This window comes from Pristis pectinata, chromosome 32 (assembly GCF_009764475.1).
Source record: "Pristis pectinata isolate sPriPec2 chromosome 32, sPriPec2.1.pri, whole genome shotgun sequence".
NCBI classification, from domain to species: Eukaryota; Metazoa; Chordata; class Chondrichthyes; order Rhinopristiformes; family Pristidae; genus Pristis; species Pristis pectinata.
This window is the reverse complement of record NC_067436.1, coordinates 18168788-18187151: the sequence shown is the minus strand read 5'-3', so window position 1 is coordinate 18187151 and position 18364 is coordinate 18168788. Positions and strand designations below refer to the sequence as shown.

The window sequence follows — 18364 nt, the reverse complement described above, 5'->3', positions numbered from 1 at the left end:
GTTGCTATAGCAAGGGGTCCTTTAGCTTCTGAGAAACCTGGTCAATGTTGATATGGGTAACAAGTTAAGGAGGTTATAGAACACAGAAGCACCTCTTGACAGACTTTTTTTAAAAAAACACATTTGAAAATCATTTTTAAAAGAAATAGATGATATATTGTTATTAGTCACGCGTATATTGAAACACACAGTGAAAAAGCTGATAACAAAATGCAGAGAGATGATGGATAGTGTGGCCAGGGATCTAGGGCTTTGAGCAGGCTTCTGAAGATGTGTCAGGATAAATCAGTAAATGTATACGAGGTGCCATTGCACCTGGGTTACAATATTAAAATAGAAGGAAAAAAAGTCTGAAAGGATGCAGTCTAAAAGATTACGAATTCATTAGCAAAAAGGACATGTTACGCTGGAGAGAGTGCAGAGGAGATTCACCAGAATGTTGCCCAAATTGGAGAACTTTAGTTATGGGGAGAGATTTGACAGGCTAGGCTTGTTTTCCTTGGAGCGAAGGAGACCGAAGGGTGACCTGATGGAAGTATATAAGACTATGGGAGGCATAGGTAGGGTAGATAATCAAAATCTTTTTCCCATGGCTGGAGTATCAAAAACAAGAGAGCATAGGGTAAGGTGAGAGGAAGGAGATTTAAAGGGGATCTGAGGGGAAGAGTTGTTTTTTATCCCCCCCCCCACAGGGATTGGTTGATATCTGGAACACAAGGCAGTGGAAGTGGTGGACTCAGATCCAATCACTATGTTTAAGAAGCATTTAGACAAACAGGGATAGGCAAGGCATAGAAGGATACGGTGCTAACGTGGGCAAATGGGATTAGTGTAGATGGGCAGAACTGTCAGCATGGCCATGGTGGACCGAAGGGTTCATCACCGACTCTATGAAGGTGGTGAAGGAAGCAGCCAGTCAGTTCCCTGAGCCTAATTATCCCACTCAACGATATCATGGGTAATCTGCATTTTGACTTGATCCACCTGCCCAGGCTCCACATCACAATAACCAACTAACAAAAATAACCAATCACAGACTTAAAAGAGGTGGGTAAGAGATGGAGCCTTCAGGGTAGCATAACTTGGACCACTTATTACATGAACACTGTCACAATTCTTTGATGAGGTACCTGTCAGAATTGTTGTCTCTCAACTTAAAGTGCACCAGTCTTCTAAAGAAATGCAGGAAGATTTGCTCTGATCAGAATTTCTACTGAAATTACCATTTCACAGTTACAGTAAACAGAACCGTGAGAGTTATCACTACTGCTATTCAGAAGCATATTTATTACCCTCCTTACTCTACTCCTAACACCAGCACCTCCTCCCTCCAGTTATTTGCCTTATTTACCATGTTCAGTGACTGCAGTTGGTGGAGTCTTTAATAAATGCTGTGCACTGTCGATGAAAGCCTGAAATAGTTCACCTCGACCCAGTAGGTAGAAATCTTTGATTATCTGGAAAACAGCCAAGGACAAATCCAACAGCATTTAGTGCTAATCCACAGTTTTTGAGTCCATGGTTTTTACCAACACATTGAAAAACAACATATACTTAAACAAAATACTTTGTTTTGAGGTTTAGCCCTGCCGAATGTACATAGACTTTCCTCCCACAGATGCTGCTCAGTCCACTGAGTTCCGCTACCAGGTTGTTTGTTGGCCTAACAGCTGCTTCAGCAATGATAACTATCACTTTAATTCTAATGCATATGAACACTGTGGGCAAAAACTAATCAATCTTAACCATATTGGCATTAGGTTGAATCACTGATTCCATTTTGACTCCCACAAAAGATCAAATCTTATAGTGAGTACTTGAATGTTTTTTTTAAATGTTCTTGAATATTTTGTTTTACAGGTTTCACTGTAGGTGTTGAGTGTGCAATCTCTTTTTGGAAAGTACTTTTATATACCCAGGAATCAACAGTGAGTCACATTTACATAACCCTAAAAGTTCAGCAACAAGAGAGTCTTGTAATAAACATCATACAGGTCCTCTCCAGGTTGCAAGAGAAGATGCCTGTAGCCCTGCTGCAGCCGGTAAATCTATCCCACTGGTCTCCCAAATGCTCATTTGTATGTACGGGCTCTACATAAGAGGCATTTGTAAGCTGTGGAGGACCTGTATTCAGTGCAACTACTGTGAAAGCTTTTCATTGCCTTCAGATTGTAATAAACACAGGCCATTACTGCAGGCAGCACCTCTTATTCCACATGCATCTTATTTTGCACACCTTTGCTCAATTAATAGAAACAGCTAATTCTCCACTTTTAAAGATTTAAGTTTAACAAAAAAACAGTTTGTCTTTGCTCCAGATTCCAGCATCTTGTGTCTCTTAAATTCATTTAAATTTGGTTCATCGGGTGACAGAGCTTAGTGCTGGAAACTGAATTCCGTAGCTTGCCATTTCAATCATCCAGTGGCTCAACATCAAGGACTCCAGGATCAATTATAATGGATAATTAATATAGGGTAAAGAGCCCCATTTTCTCTGCCCTGTCAATACGCCTCAGCTCTTACTGCAACTCTATATTATTTTTCTATCCCTCCACCAGCCAATTTTTAATATCTTTTCACGGAGATGCCAATTTTTAGTTTTTGTTAGGGTTTTAAGTATAAGGGTTAGATTTTTATAACTTTCTTTAGTAAGTGTTTTAAAAGTTTTTTTCTAACTAGTCGAGTGGGGGCTGGACTGCGCAGGTGCGGTGCGGGCAGCTTAAAAAAGCAAACAGCCTATAGGGCAGGCAGCGTCGGAGCGGGCAGCTGAGTGAGAGGCAGCAGAGTGGTCGGGCTTTGGCTCAAGGAGCTTCGGCGTGAAGGGGCAAGGAGGGTAAGTAGCTTGTAAGTAGGTAAAGGTAAGGTTTACCTGTTGTCTATTATAGATTTGTAGGTGGGACTAACTAGGGAAAAAAGAAAGGTAGTCAGATGGAGGACATGGTCATATGCTGCAGCTGTTTGACGTGGGAACTCATGGACCTTGCTGCGATCCATGATGGCCACATCTGCAGTAAGTGCTTGAGGCTGGACGAACTTCAGCTCAGAGTTGATGAGCTGGAGTCGCAGCTACAAACACTGCGCAGCATGAGGGAGGGAGAGAGTTATGTAGACACGGTCCATCAGGTGACAGTCACCCCCGTTAGAGCAGGTACATCTGAGGTTCAGGATGCAGATAGAATGGTGACTGTCAGGGGAGGGAAGAGGAAGAAGAAGTCAGACAGGCAGACAGAGCAGGGAACCCTGGAGGCTGTTCCCCTCAGTAACAGGTTTTCCGCCTTGGAGGCTGTTGAGGGGGATGACCTGCAGGGGCCTAGCTGCAGTTACCAGGTCTCTGGCACTGGGACTGGTACTGCTGCTCAGAAGGGAAGGGTGGGAAAGAGACATGCGGTAGTGATAGGGGACTCGGTAGTCAGGGAAACAGATAGGAGGTTCTGCGGCAGTGAGCATGAATCCCGGATGGTACGTTGCCTCCCAGGTGCCAGGGTCCAGGACGTCACTGATCGGGTTGGCACCAACGACATAGGTAGGAAGGGGGATGAGGTCCTGAAGAGTGAGTTCAGGGAGCTAGGCAGAAGATTGAGGAACAGAACCTCAAGGGTAGCAATCTCGGGATTGCTGCCGGTGCCACGTGATAGTGAAGGCATGAACAAGAGGAGGTGGCAGATAAATGCGTGGCTGATAATTTGGTGCAGGAGGGAGGGTTTCAAATGTCTGGATCATTGGGATCTCTTCTCGGGAAGGTGGGACCTGTACAGAGAGGACGGGTTACACCCGAACCAGAAGGGGGCGAATATCCTTGCGGCTGTGTTTCCTAAGTGGTTCCGGAGGGTTTAAACTAGATGGTGAGGAGGAAGGGAACCGGAGGAGTAGGTCAGAGTAAGAAGGGGATGGGGAAAAGTTAGATCAAACAGGTAGCGAGGCTTTGCGGAAGGAGAAGCGGAATACAGGCTATAAAAGTAGTAAGGTGGATGGACTGAAGTGTGTTTAATTAAATGCAAGAAGCGTCAGGATAGGGGGATGAACTGAGTGCTTGGATAAGTATGGGGGACTATGATATTGTGACTATTACTGAGACGTGGCTGACGTCAGGGCAGGAGTGGATATTGAATATTCCTGGTTTCGGTGTTTTAAGAGGGATAGAGAAGATGTGAGAAGAGGAGGAGGGGTGGCGATACTGGTCAGGGACACTGTTACGGCTGTGGAAAGGATGGATGTTGTAGAAGGATCATCTCTAGAGTCCATATGGGTGGAATTAAGGAACAAGAAAGGAGCAGTTACTCTACTAGGAGTATTCTATAGGCCCCCTGGTAGCAGTAGAGATATAGAGGAGCAGATTGGCAGGCAGTGCTTGGAGAGAAGCAAAAGTAACAGGGTTGTTATAACGGAGACTTCAACTTCCCAAATATAGACTGGAACGTGCTTAGTGCCAAAGGTTTAGATGGGACTGAATTTGTTAAATGTGTCCAGGAGGGATTCCTGATGCAGTATGTTGACAGGCCGACTAGAGGCAATGCCATGCTAGATCTAGTTTTAGGAAATGAACCGGGACAGGTGAAGGATCTATTGGTGGGTGAGCATTTGGGGGACAGTGACCATTGCTCCATAACCTTTAAAGTTGTCATGGACAGGGACAGGTGCAGAGAGGATTAGAGGAGTTTTGATTGTGGAAGGGCGAACTATGAGGGTATAAAGAGAGAACTTGGGAGTGTAAATTGGGATGTCCTTCTTGAATGCAAATGTACCACGGAGATGTGGTCGATGTTCAGGGATTTTATGCAGGATGTTAGGGATAAATATGTCCCAGTGAGGCAGAGAAGGAATGGCAGGGTGAAGGAACCGTGGGTGACGAGAGAGGTGGAACGACTAGTTAGGGAGAAGAAGGTAGCATACATAAGGTATAAGCAGCAAGGTTCAAACAGGGCCCGTGAGGAATATAGAGTAGCGAGGAAGGAACTTAAGAAAGGGCAGAGGAGAGCCAGAAGGGACATGAAAAGGCGTTGGATAGTAGAGTTAAGGAAAATCCAAGGTCATTTTCAAGTAGGTGAAGGGTAGGAAGATGGCTAGGGTAAATTTAGGTCCAATTAAAGATAAAGGTGGGAGAATTTACCTGGAGGCGGCGGAAGTGGGAGAAGTTCTCAATGAATACTTCTCTTCGGTATTCACCAAGGAGAGGGGTCTTGACGACGCGGAAGGGAGTGCTGGTAAGGGTAATGTTCTCGAGCTTGTACATATCAAGAAAGAGGATGTGTTGAAGTTGTTAAATAATATTAAGACAGATAAATCTCTGGGGCCTGAGGGGATTTTCCCCAGGCTGCTTCGAGAGGTGAGGGAGGAGATTGTTGAACCGCTGGTAAGGATCTTTGAGTCCTCGTTGTCCACGGGGATGGTGCCGGAGGATTGGAGGGTGACGAATGTTGTCCCCTTGTTCAAAAAGGTAGTAGGGACAGTCCAGGGAATTACAGACCGGTGAGTCTCACGTCTGTGGTGGGTAAGCTGTTAGAAAGGATTCTAAGGGTTAGGATCTATGAACACCTAGAGAATCATGGACTGATGGCTTTGTGAAGGGAAGATCTTGCCTCACAAGCCTGATAGAGTTCTTTGAGGAGGTGACGAGGAAGATTGATGCAAGTAGTGCGGTGGATGTGGTCAATATGGATTTTAGTCAGACGTTTGATAAGGTTCCTCATGGTGGGTTTCATCAGAAGGTCAGAGGCCAAGGGATCCAAGGAAGCATGGCTGTGTGGATGAGGAATTGGCTTGCATGTAGAAAGAAGAGGATTGTGGTGGAGGGAGTGCTCTCGCATTGGAGGGCAGTGACTAGTGGTGTCCCACAGGGATTGGTTCGGGGACCTCTAGTTTTTGTGATATTTATGGATGACTTAGATGAGGGGGTGGAGGGCTGGGTTAAAAAGTTTGCGGACGACACTAAGATCGGCGGTGTTGTGGATAGTGTGGAGGGCTGCAGGAGCTTACAGAGGGATATTGATAGGATGCAGAGCTGGGCTGACAAGTGGCAGATGGAGTTCAATCCGGAGAAGTGTGAGGTGGTACACTTTGGAAGGTTAAACTCCAGGGCAGAGTACAGGGTAAATGGCAAGGCAGTGTAGAGGAGCAGAGGGATCTGGGGGTTCATATTCACTGTTCACTGATGGTTGCCACACATGTGGATAGAGCAATTAAGAAGGCTTTCATAAATCGTGGGATTGAGATTAAGAGCCACGAAGTGATGATGCAGCTTTACAAAACTCTAGTTAGACCATACTAGGAGTAACTGTGTTCAGTTCTGGTGGCCGCATTATAGGAAGGATGTGGAGGCGTTGGAGAGGGTGCAGAGGAGATTTACCAGGATGCTGCCTGGATTAGAGCGTATAGAATATGAGGAGAGGCTTAAGGTGCTAGGGCTTTATTCACTGGAAAGGAGGAGGATGAGAGGAGACATGATAGAGGTATATAAAATATTGAGAGGAATAGATAGAGTAGACAGTCAGCACCTCCTTCCCAGGGCACCAATGCTCAAGACAAGAGGGCATGGCTTTAAGGTTATGGGTGGGAGGTTCAGGGGAGATGTCAGGAGGAGGTTTTTCCACCCAGAGAGTGGTTGGTGCATGGAATGCATTGCCTGGGGTGGTGGTGGAGGCAGATACATTGGACAGGTTCAAGAGTTTGTTGGATAGGCATATGGAGGAATGTGAGATAGAGGGATATGCGGGAGGAAAGGGTTAGATAGTGTGAGGGTGGTTTGATGGACGGCACAACATGGTGGGCCGCAGGGCCTGTTTTGGGCTGTATGGTTCTATGGTTCTACAGTAATACTCACTGAAGAGTCATGCCAACTTGGAAATATATCACCATGCCTTCAGTGTCACTGTATCAAAGTTAAAATACTCAACTAAACCCAATTTCTAACCACTGTTCTGTCTCACCTTAAGTTGTCCCAGAAGTCCTGCCTCTTCCACCACCAACTTCCACAGATGCTGGTTAAAAACAAAGAGAAAAACAATGTTACTCAAAGGCCTGATCAAAAATTGAACATAGGAGCACCTGAACATAGGTGCCACAGTAACACAGACACATCTCATGGGTGGCCTATGAATGGTACTTCACCTGAATTATCTGCCTAAACTTTCCTATCACCACATTTCATAAGGGCCTAGTCCCTCCTCCATTAGCACACTCAAGCACTAGCAGAAAATCCTTCATCACTTATAAGCAATCATTCTTCAAACTGATCTAACATGGAGGCACTGTAGCCCAGCATAATTGTACTCCCGTCCAGACTGTGTGGAAACAGACTTTACCGATTAGAACGAGAAACATAAAACTTGTCTAATTTTACATTGCTTTCACCCAGCCAGAATTCAACTGGAGCCAACTTGTTGCACTGTTGTGACAATGTAGCCCAGCATGAATGGGGAGCAGATAAGAGACCAGTTGATCAAACAGCTCAGCGAAATAATGACAGAAAAATGCTGAATCCTCAGCAACTGAACTTACTGAGCTACAAGTGCAAAATGAACAGATTAGAGAGAGTCAAGTTGAGTTTATTGTCATATACACAAGTACAGTGAGGTACAGTTCCAATGAAAAACTTGCTTGCAGCAGCATCACAGGCATGTAGGTACAGACAACACACACAGAACATAAAGGTTTACATAAACTATACATAAAATATACAAGGCAGTGAAGAAACAAAGACTGGAGTAGTGTAATCATATCCTGCTCATCAAGGCTTGATTCTCAATGACCAAGTATAATTTTTATTATGTATCATTTAATTCTTCTCTCTGACATAACTAAGTGATAAATGAAAGAGCTGTTTTTCCCCTCTATGCCATCAATTTGATCTCACAACATTTTCAATCAATTACATCAGCAATACTGGGAGTAGACCATTTGGCCCCTCGAGTTGGCTCCACCATTCAACAAGGTCTCCAACTTCAAACACTACTTTCCTGCCCTATCTCCATTTCCTCCCCCCAACAGTTTGCAATGAAAAGATCTGGACCCGAGGACTGAGCAAACATTTTGCTTGGTCAGGTGAATGTTTGCAGCATTTGGTTTTACATTAGATGCAGGCTGTGCTTCACTCATTAAGGCATCAGGGCATGTTCAGTTCAGCAGACTCAATGCACACTGGTAAATGCCATGGAAAACAAAATTGTAACGGCAATCACAGGTAAACTATTTCCACATACGCTGGTGGTTACACTCTTTCTTACCTCAGCCACTGTACTTCTGATCCTATCAATTAGATTTTCAAAATCCACGAGATTGAAGAGGGGCTGTTGTTTGAGCATGTGCAGCTCCGCAGCAAAAGTATCTTCCTGGTTCTTTAAAATGGACCCTGCAGCACACACAGAAAGTACACTGTTGAGAGGCTTGGCATGCAGGGACAAACACTGACAGTGGTTCTAATAGCAGGTTAACCAAACTGGTTCAAGTCCTTTTGGAAAACATTTCTAAGTCAGGTTCTTCATTGCAAAAAAAAAAGCGTCATAATGAAAAGTCACAGCACATTTTCAGCACCTTTTTTTTATTCTGGTAAGAGTGGTTCTCTGATAGGGATCTGCTGTCAAATTCCTTCCACCAATTTTTCCTAAGCCAGCCAATTCTCTTTTATGTAAAGCTTCTCATGAGATGTGACCAACAACACTTACTGTCCAAACCAGGTGACCTGAAAAGGTGATGGTAGCAAAACTTGTTTTTACAACAAATGCTTGGTATACCACAGTGTCCTTGATTGGAATCACACGCAGTCAAATCAGGGTAAGGATTGGGTGTTTCCATTCCCAGAGAACACTGGCAAACTAGGTGAGTTTATAAAACTACAATGCAACCCTTATGATTATTATTTTTGCTGCCAATTCACAAATTACAAGATCTAGTTTCCAGGGTACAGGGGAACACTGACTGCATCACCAGACCAGAGATCCAGATTAATAATCATGCGAACGTGACTACAAACCCCAGCGAAGTTTGTTCTAGAATTTAAAATTTTAAAAATCTGTGAAGTCTCTCAGAGTACAAATAACCACATGATACCAATGACCTTTGGAGAAGGAAGGCTGCCGATCTTAACTGGTTGGCCAACTTCAGTTCTCATGATTGAATTCTTAGTTGCCCTCTGGAATTACCTATCTAGCTATTCAGTTGCATCAAACATAGCTACTAACCCCTATCAGAGGATCAATTTCCATGATTTAGTCTAGACAACTGTGTCTTGGTCAATTAGACAAGGCAGCATAGCCAATCCTGCTCCTATCCAATCTCCACATTTCCAAGAGGGCTCACTAGACAATAGGAGCAAACATGGCTGTGCTTTTTCTTATTTCTCTCCCACCTTCCCCCACCACCCCCCCGCCCAACCAACTCCCTCAGTCCAGTGGCAGAGAAGACCATCACAGTGCACTCAGCTAGAGACCAAATGCACTGTTCAAGATCAGCAATCAAAACAGGACCTGATGTGATTTGGCAGCTCCATGGGTTCTGAGATGAACCACAGAGGGATCAGACAAGCTCCAAACGCTGAGTCTCACCTGCACGAGTGTGATTCACATTCTGATTCTCAAACATCTGCACAGATTCACCCACAAACAGGATCTTCTCTGCCACCCTCACCGGAATGTATGAGGGCAGCATCTCAGCTCGCAGTGAAAACTGCTTCAGAGACGTGGCCAACATGTTCTCCTCTTCAATTAACCGCTATCAGAAATAAACAAAAATCATCAGCACCAGGGGCATCAACACCTTACCCACGTATTTTCACTACATACATATCCTCATAATCCTCCTTCCCCGCCCCTCAAAACAATTTCCATTTGTACAAGCACCTTTCTGCTCCTCAGGACATAGCCACAGGTATAATGTATGGAAAGGTCGCCCTTCTCAAAAGTATAGGACTTTAGTTATTGTGAAGTGCAGTGATTGTGGTTATGCAAAGAGGTTCTGAGCAAAGCAACACTGCTGAAGTTTGTACAATATTGCAGTGGGATTTTTAGCAAATGAGTCTGATATATTGGTCTCAGATAACTCCAACAAAAAGGGAACTAGCAACTATCTCAGTGTAGATTGGGAGATCTTTCTGTGCTGCTTCCTGTGCTTCTATAACAACAGGCACTGTATGTCAATAAGTAAACTATTCTGTGTAAAGTGAAACACACAACTGAGAAACAGATAATCCCATTTCTATGCATTAATTGGTTTACAGTGACTTCATTTCAATACTACTTCATTGGCTGTAAATTGTTCTGTGATGATCTGAAATCATGAGAGGCATTATAGAAATGAAACCCTTTCCTTTCTTTTTTTTTCCAATTTTCCACAGCTGGTCTATTATAAAGATAAATCTTTCTTCCATCAGCACTGGGTGGAGGTTGGTGGCAGCGACTGGGGGCGGCTGCATGAAACGCACATCAAGTTCAAGTACAAGTCAAGTTTATTGTCATGTGCACAAGTACGGCAAGGTTAAGGTACAATGAAAAACTTGCTTGTAGCAGCATCACAGGCACGTAGGTTCAGATACCTCAAACAGTACTAACCAAGGAACCTTTTTATCAGAGACAAAGTGAAACAACTCACAGAGTCCTTACAAAGCACCAACTTGAGATCACTCAAAACTCATTTCATGGTCAGCTCCTCACACCCTGCAGAAGGAACAGACTTTCCATTCCATCAAGTCTGGGCTGCATTCTACCATAGCTCCTAGAACTGAAAGGATGCTGATGGAAGGGCAAATGGCTCAAAGGAGTCCAGCTAACCAAAGGCAGATGACTGAACATCAAACGTGATACAGCCATTAACCCAGGGCAATTCATCCGAGTCAATTAATTCAGTTCTTGCATGCTGTCAGGTCGAATAACTCTACCAAATCGTGTTCCTGACAAACTCAGTTTAAAAATTACAGACATTCCAACAGGAAGGCAGGTTGACGGGAGAAAGTTGATGAAATGAACCATTCAGTAACGAGCAAATATTTTAAACTATTTTGATTGTGACAGTCCTGTGCGAATTCAACCAGCTTGTCCAAAGTCACATACAGATGCAATCATATACACAGGAAGAACTGTAATTAAGACTAACAAAGACTATGGACGTTGGCCTTATTGTCCTGCTTCTGTGCTTTGCAAGAAGCCACATGAAAGTGGATCTTCACACTACTGGAATACTGAATGCAGCTGATAATGAAACACTTCTTCTATGTACAATTACCACGTTAGCTTGCATGTTTACGTGTTACAAGCAGCTACAGTTCTACTTTGCAAATTGGTTCATCTCTTCTTTTGATTGCTCTTACCAGATCTTGAAGTTCCTTGAGCTGCTTCCCAGTCAAGCCTCGGATTCCCAGATCCTCCTCCTCTTCCTCCTCAGGCTGAGTGCCAACGTTCCCAGAGGAAGGTCCTTGCTTAATAAAGAACTCCTCGTATTTATCCAGCAACAGCCCATGCAACATCCACGCAGACAGCTGCTTGTACATCACACCATGACACACTGCCAGGATCCTGGATTGGTATAGCAAAATAATCAGAATTTGCTTACCAACAACTCTCAAATTAATGTTTCTCCTTTTCTCCTTTCGGCTTACCTGTCTCAACCCTCCTGAGCACCCAGTATTGGACTTTGTATGCTCCATCCGCCTTTATTTGCATTGTTAATCAGAACCAACTTACTCTTATTCCTACATTACAACTGTGGCTGAACATCAGTGGGACTTCACTGGATACATAACTATTTTGGGATAGCTTAATGCTGAATAAATACATTTACATTTATTTTCAAATTCACTTTTACATCAAAGTTGCATTAATTCCCATTGGCTTCACATTTTTCAAAAGACTGAAAGTCCAAGCTCAACTTTGCCTAATTATTACTTTTCTTCCCTTCTGTACTTTTTAACCTTGCTGCAATCCTGCAAGGGCAGCTGCAGTGTTTTATCCTTCAATCAGGCTTACAGAGAATTAAGTCCCAGAAATGCCCAAAGCAGTAGATGAGGGATGGAGAGATGGTCTTCTGGGCCCTACATCATGTTCAGAACAATAATGGCCTGGACAAATATTTGCTCTTTCAGAAACCTAGTCGACAGTAACTTCCCTGTCAATTTGTCTGGGGATTTTGGGATAGCAGAATTTATGCAGGCCCTATATATACGTCCATGCTGACAGTCATAAACAGAAGTCTAAGGGAGATCCTGGAACAATTCCATGGAAATATTTTTTAAGCCAAGATACCGCCACTACTGAGGCAGAGCTGCCCTATCAAACTGCTTTCCCTGGGTGAGACACTAAACCAAGGCCATGGTTCTCCCTGCTGGACACAAAAGTTCCTACTGTTCCTACAGAACAGAAGCAGGCTCTTTGGTCCATCATGTCCATGCTGAGCACCGACCTGCAGTAATGGCATCTCCCAGCACTTGTCCATTGCTTTCTACACCTTGGTATATTCTGTAGAAGAGTGGGAGAGTTGTCCCTGAGAACCTAGCCAATAGCTATCATCACTCAACAATTCTAAAACCAGTTATCTGGATATTATTGGGTTGCTAACTCTGGGAGTTTACTGTGAATTGGTTGTCGTGATCCTTGCATTGCAACAGGGACTACTCTTCAAAACTACTTCATTGGTTGTAAAGTGCTTAGGGACATCCTGGAGGGAAGGTGAAATATGAATCCCTTTCTCAGCACTAATGTTTTGGAATTGGTTATTGACACTCTGCTTGTTTTTTGGAAAGCACTTTGGAGTACTGTTATCTGTGTGCTTCTCTCCAATATCCTCCCTGTTGCTGCTCAGGGTCAGACTTTGTAGGTCACTTTTCTTAAAACTATGGAAAGAACGCAACTTGTTGTCAATGATAAAATTCTTAAGGGGTTCGGAGATACACGAGACTGCAGATGGTGGAATCGAGCAGAAAGACAATCTGCTGGAAGAACTCAGCAGGTCGAGCTGCATCTGTGGAGGTAAAAGGGATGGTCGACATTTCCTGATGCAGGGTCTTGACCCGAATTGACAAAGATGAGATAAATTCCTTCTCCTGGGGAGTGGTGAATCTTTGGAAATCACTTCTCCAAGAGATAGAGGCTCAGTCACCAAACTTATTTTGCGCAGAGAGCAATAGATGTTAAGAGAATCATAGAGACGTAGAGTTGGACAGTACAGAAACAGGCCCTTCGGCCCACCATGGCCACATCTGGGGATATGGAGTTAGATCAGGAAAGAGATGCTGAGGTAAAAGGTCAGCCATGATCTTACTGAATGGTAGATCAGGCAGGAGGAGCTGAACTGCCTATCCCTGCTCCAATTTCTTATCCAGTGGCCCTTGCACCAATAACTGGTGCACACTTTCCCCTTGGTGTGGTGAAATTGGATGTTGACTCTGCACGCAATCGTTTCATGAATATCCAGCTGCTCGCTGCTGCTTTAACAGGGATGGCTTTGGTGGCCAATGGTTCTGTTTGGGCACGCTGTGGCCTCGGTGGGAATCGCAGGTGCTGGGATCCTAGTTCCCTTTTCCACTGCTCCTATTCACCACAGAACTTTGATGAGTCCAACCCCACTTCCACCTCGTGAAAGGAGCCCCAGGATATGAAAGATGAAATGACCCTGCAGTATTACAACAAAGCCCAACACAAGTGCACATTGCAGCATTCTGGGAATGATGCAACTTTTGATAACTCGCTCAATTTTTTCCTGTCTGTATCAGAACTGGTTATTTCTGTCCACCAGCATCATTTTGGCTCAATTTTTTAAAATTTTATTTGTGGACTCTGGCCTACTGTGTGACGTATTGCACAAAGAAGCATAATGCACTTGTAACTGGTCTTGCCCTATCACAGATATTTCCTTTGTTCTACCCATCCATCCCTCGCCTTCTTGGCTCCTGTAAACTAACATGTTTATTTGTTTCCCAGCTCTGACAGTGTCTCGGACCTGAAACATTAACTGTTTCTCTCTCTACAGATGCTGCCTGACCTGCTGAGAGTTTCCAGCATTTTCTGTTTTTGTTTCAGATTTCCCGCATCTGCAGTTTGTTGATTTTTCCTGTAACAACCAACGTTTTCTCTCTTCAACACCCTGTCTGCTCTTGTACTCACACCGTAATGATGTACCTCTCCTGCAGAGTTGAGGTGATGTTCCGTACAGAGGTGAGGGTGGTCCACACTGAGGCACACCCGGACTGAGAGCTGGGTACTGATGTCGAAGGAGGATGTGAAGATGCAATGACTATGAGCACGGAGGTAAGATTGGAAGAGGCTGCAGCAGAGAGACAGTGGGGAGAAAGCCACAAAAATATCTTGCATGGAAAAAGGTTTTAAATTTAACATCATATGGATTGCATCTTCACGTCCTCCCTCGACATCGGTATCCAGTACTAGCGAGGGTTGGTTAGGGTCAGGTGTGCAGAACTGAGTGTGCAGGACACCAGCAGCAGAGATCTAGTGAAGAGCACGTCATTAGGGTTAAAGGTTGCAACAGACTCCAGACCAGGCTTCGCTCTCGGATGTCAGACCTCACCCAGTCAAATAGTTGATTGAGGGAGCGAGGCTGGACGATGGTTCTCTGAAGAGAAGTGCTGTGGAGCAGTGCCATCCTCTGGTTAGACCACACTTGAGATACTGTGTACAATTCTGGTTGCCACCTTTCAGCCAACGATGTTGTGCCTAACTAATTAAACGCCTAACTAAACTAATCCCTCCTGCCTACATAATGTCCATATCCCTCCATTCTCTGCATTTTCACATGCCTATCTAAGAGCCTCTTGAATGCCTCTATCGTACTTACCTCCACTACCAACCCCTGGCAACACATTCAGGCACCCACCAATCTCTGGATGTGGCAGCAGCAGAGAGTGCAGAAGGAATTCACCAGGATGTTGCCTGGAATGGAGGGCTGTAGTTATAAGGGGAGATTGGATAGGCTGGGTTTATTGCCACTGGAACATAGGATGCTGAGGGGTGACCTTATAGAGACAAATGGAACTAGTTCAGGTAAGCACCTTGCTCGGCATGGACAAGTTGGGCCAATTGGCCTGTTTCCATGCTGTATAACTCTATGATTCTAAATATCTTTTCAACAAAATAGGTAGTTTTATAATGAAATCTTCAGTGGGACAAGCACATGCAGCTGTTGCGATTTTCTGTCACGCTTTTCTGCAACATTTCTTTTGCCCACACTTCCTACTTAAAAATTTTTATGTCAATATTTCCTATTCAACTTGCTCTGTCAATAATTGCATGTAGTTGGTGGTTCTATTCATGAGGTAGGTCCATGGCCCAGGTTTCTGAGACTCTCTTCCCAATGCACGTCACCTTTCACGTTGAGAAAAATTGCATTCAAGGCCATGAATAACTTACTGATAATAAAATGTACATAAAGACCATAGAAAAGCAAACCAAACGATAGAGTTTATTTCTATTGTTGAAAAGCATAAAACATAGTACAGCCCAGGTACAAGCCCTTCAGCCAATGATGTTGTGCCTAACTAATTCAATATCTAACTAAACTAATCCCTTCTGCCAATATAATGTCCATATCCCTCCATTCTCTGCATTTTCACATGCCTATCTAAGAGCCTCTTGAATAGTTCCATCATACTTACCTCCACTACCACCTCTGCCAGCGCATTCAAGCACCCACCACTCTCTGTGTAAAAAAAAAACTTGCCCTGCACATCTCCTTTGAACTTACCCCCTCTCACCGTAAATGCATGCCCTCTAGTATTAAACATTTCAACCCTGGGAAAAAGGTACTGGCTATCTATTCTATGTCCCTCATAATCTTATAAACTTCTATCAGGTCTCCCATCAGCCTCCACCGCTCCAGAGAAAACAACTCAAGTTTGTCCAACTCTCCTTATAGCACATGCCCTCTAATCTAGGCAGCATCCTGGTAAACCTTTCTGCACCCTCTCCAAAGCCTCCACATCCTTCCTATAATGGGGCAACCGGAACTGAATGCAATACTCCAGATGTGGTCTAACCAGAGTTTTATAAAGCTGCAACATAACTTCCTGACTGTTGAACTCAGTGTCTCGACTAATAAATGCAAGCATGCCATACGCTGCCTTTACCACCCTAACAACCTGTGCAGCCACTTTCAGGGAGCTATGGACTTGGACCCCAAGATCCCTCTGTACATCAGCATTGTTAAGAGTCCTGCCATTAACAGTGCACTGTCCCTTTACATTTGATCTCCCCAAGTGCAACACCTCACACATGGCTGGATTAAACTCCATCTGCCACTTCTCAGTCCTTATGCTAAACTTGTTCAGCACTGTTAAACTTGTATCAAACTTTGGTTATACTACACTTGGGATATTGTATGCTGCTCAAATCTCATTATATAAAAGATGCGGAAGGGCTGTCGAAGGTGTAATAAAGATTCACCAAAACAAACAAGTTAAAATTATTGAGAAAGAATAACTAGACTAGGCTTCCTTTCTCTACATGACAGCTGGTGAATGACCTTATAGGTCTTTAAAATCATGAGTGTTTCCAATTATGAAGAAGTGCAAAACTAGAGACCGTCAATATAAAACAATTACCAAGAAACTAAATCAGTAAATTGGAAGATGTTGTTACTTATAACCTGGTGAGAATGTGGAACTCTCTACAACAGAGCACAGTTGAGACAGACCATTTCCAGCAGATGTTACATTATTACAAGTAGCAGCAATAGAGGTCTAGGTTGCTAGCATTAAACAAAGGTGAATGGATGAATGCTCAAGTGCAGAATAAGTACTGATATGGTCTGCTTTCTATGACGTGAATTTTGTGTAACTTTATGCAAATACAGGTGACCTCCACGTTATGGGGGGCTTGCGTTCCTAGAAAATGGGCTGTATCGCAGTTTTCTGTAAGTGAAGCAGTGTTATCTGCGCCTGTGTCAAGAAACACGGGAAAAAACAACAAACTCTGTTGATTTACATTTCTCCCCCCTTATAAATTTTGTGGAACAAATTTTATTCCACATTTCAAGTTTTCGGTTATGATTTGTGAATTCTGTAAGGGCAGATTTCTGTAACCTGAATGGCCATAATGCAGGGGTCACCTGTATGGCTTTCGTGATATTTATAGATTGTGCTCAGAACCAAAGATTGCGTACAGTAACAGGACACCTGTGGTACACAGCGTGAATAAATCGCCTGTCCCTTACTTTTCCAATGCACTGCGAACTGGCGGAAGTCCTCCACAGCTGTGTTTGTGAACAGTCTCCAGGAGTTGGCAACCATGAATCTAACAGGCCAAAAAAAAAGCACAGTGAGAGCCAGCCAATTATACTGGCAAGTTTTTGCTTGAAATTCAATGTTATGATTTAAATACTCTTTCATTTTAAGAGGTCTAATTTTAATGCCTCCCCCCCATGAAAATTACCACAGTATAGTTCCACAGGCATTGGTAGCCATTCCACCACAGGCATTGGTAGCAGTTTTACCCCTTTCCAGTTTGCAAGGGCATAAATGCTGAGTAATAGCATGATATTCAAAGGTTGCAATGCATCACATTAAGCTACATGCAGCTGTCATTCAACATCCACACCCCTTCATTCCCCAGTGAGGCAGTGGCACAGGGAGGAGTAGGTATTCAATTGGCTTTTTCTGACTGGAGCCCTGAGTATCCTGCATTAGTGCTTTGGTGGCCTTGGTTAATGCGGGCTAATGATTGAATGGGGATGAAACCAGAACTGCTTCATTACAACTACCAGAAAAGGCTGAAACTTCTTCTTCCGGGGATGCAGAGAATCAGGCATTTTTATCTTGGTTGATATTGTAGTGCAATACCAAGAGAGGGCTGTACTGATATCCTTTGAATGAAACAGAAACAAAATCCCTTCTACTCTCTGGTGTAAAGGATCTCGTGGAATTATTTGGAAGAGTGGGAATGAACTCTCCTTTGGTGTCCTGGCCAATATTTATCCTTCAACCAACATCAATAAAGCAGATTGGTTGGTCATTAACATTTTGTTGTTTGTGGCAGCTTGCTGTGCATGAAGCACCTTATTTATTCCTTCCTAGGATATAGGTGTTGCTGACTCAACCAGTAATGATATCCAATGCTAACTGCCCTTGACCTAAGTGTTTCATTAAATCATTTCCTTGACATTGTTCCTTTTCCAAAGGATATCAGCTTGCTAATTGTGTTTTTACATCAACAGGTCATCATTACTAGAATTAGGTTTTAAATTATTTTTCTAATTGCTTGAATTTAAATTTACGTGCTGCCTTGGTGGGATTTAAACGTACTTTCAGTTTACTAAACCAAGCATCTACTTTGTAGCCTCATTTCCTTTATTACAGTAGTGACCATGCTTCAAAAAGTATTTCATTGGCTCCAATGCACTTTGAAATGTCCTGAAGGGGATGTAAGGGGCAAGAGAA

At 43.6% G+C, this 18364-nt stretch overlaps 1 protein-coding gene across 2 annotated transcripts in view; it reads right to left on the bottom strand.

Annotated features, from left to right (window-relative positions):
• Positions 1-18364, bottom strand: part of tubgcp4 (tubulin, gamma complex associated protein 4) — a 41876-nt gene that overhangs the window by 12302 nt on the left and 11210 nt on the right. For both annotated transcript variants that reach the window (XM_052042530.1, XM_052042531.1), the window contains 6 exons: positions 17143-17222; positions 11294-11498; positions 9537-9702; positions 8220-8344; positions 6924-6974; positions 1352-1457 (listed from right to left, as the gene is read on the bottom strand). In XM_052042530.1, coding sequence (XP_051898490.1) covers positions 1352-1457; positions 6924-6974; positions 8220-8344; positions 9537-9702; positions 11294-11498; positions 17143-17222 — 733 coding nt within the window. The remainder of the gene's footprint in view (positions 1-1351; positions 1458-6923; positions 6975-8219; positions 8345-9536; positions 9703-11293; positions 11499-17142; positions 17223-18364) is intronic.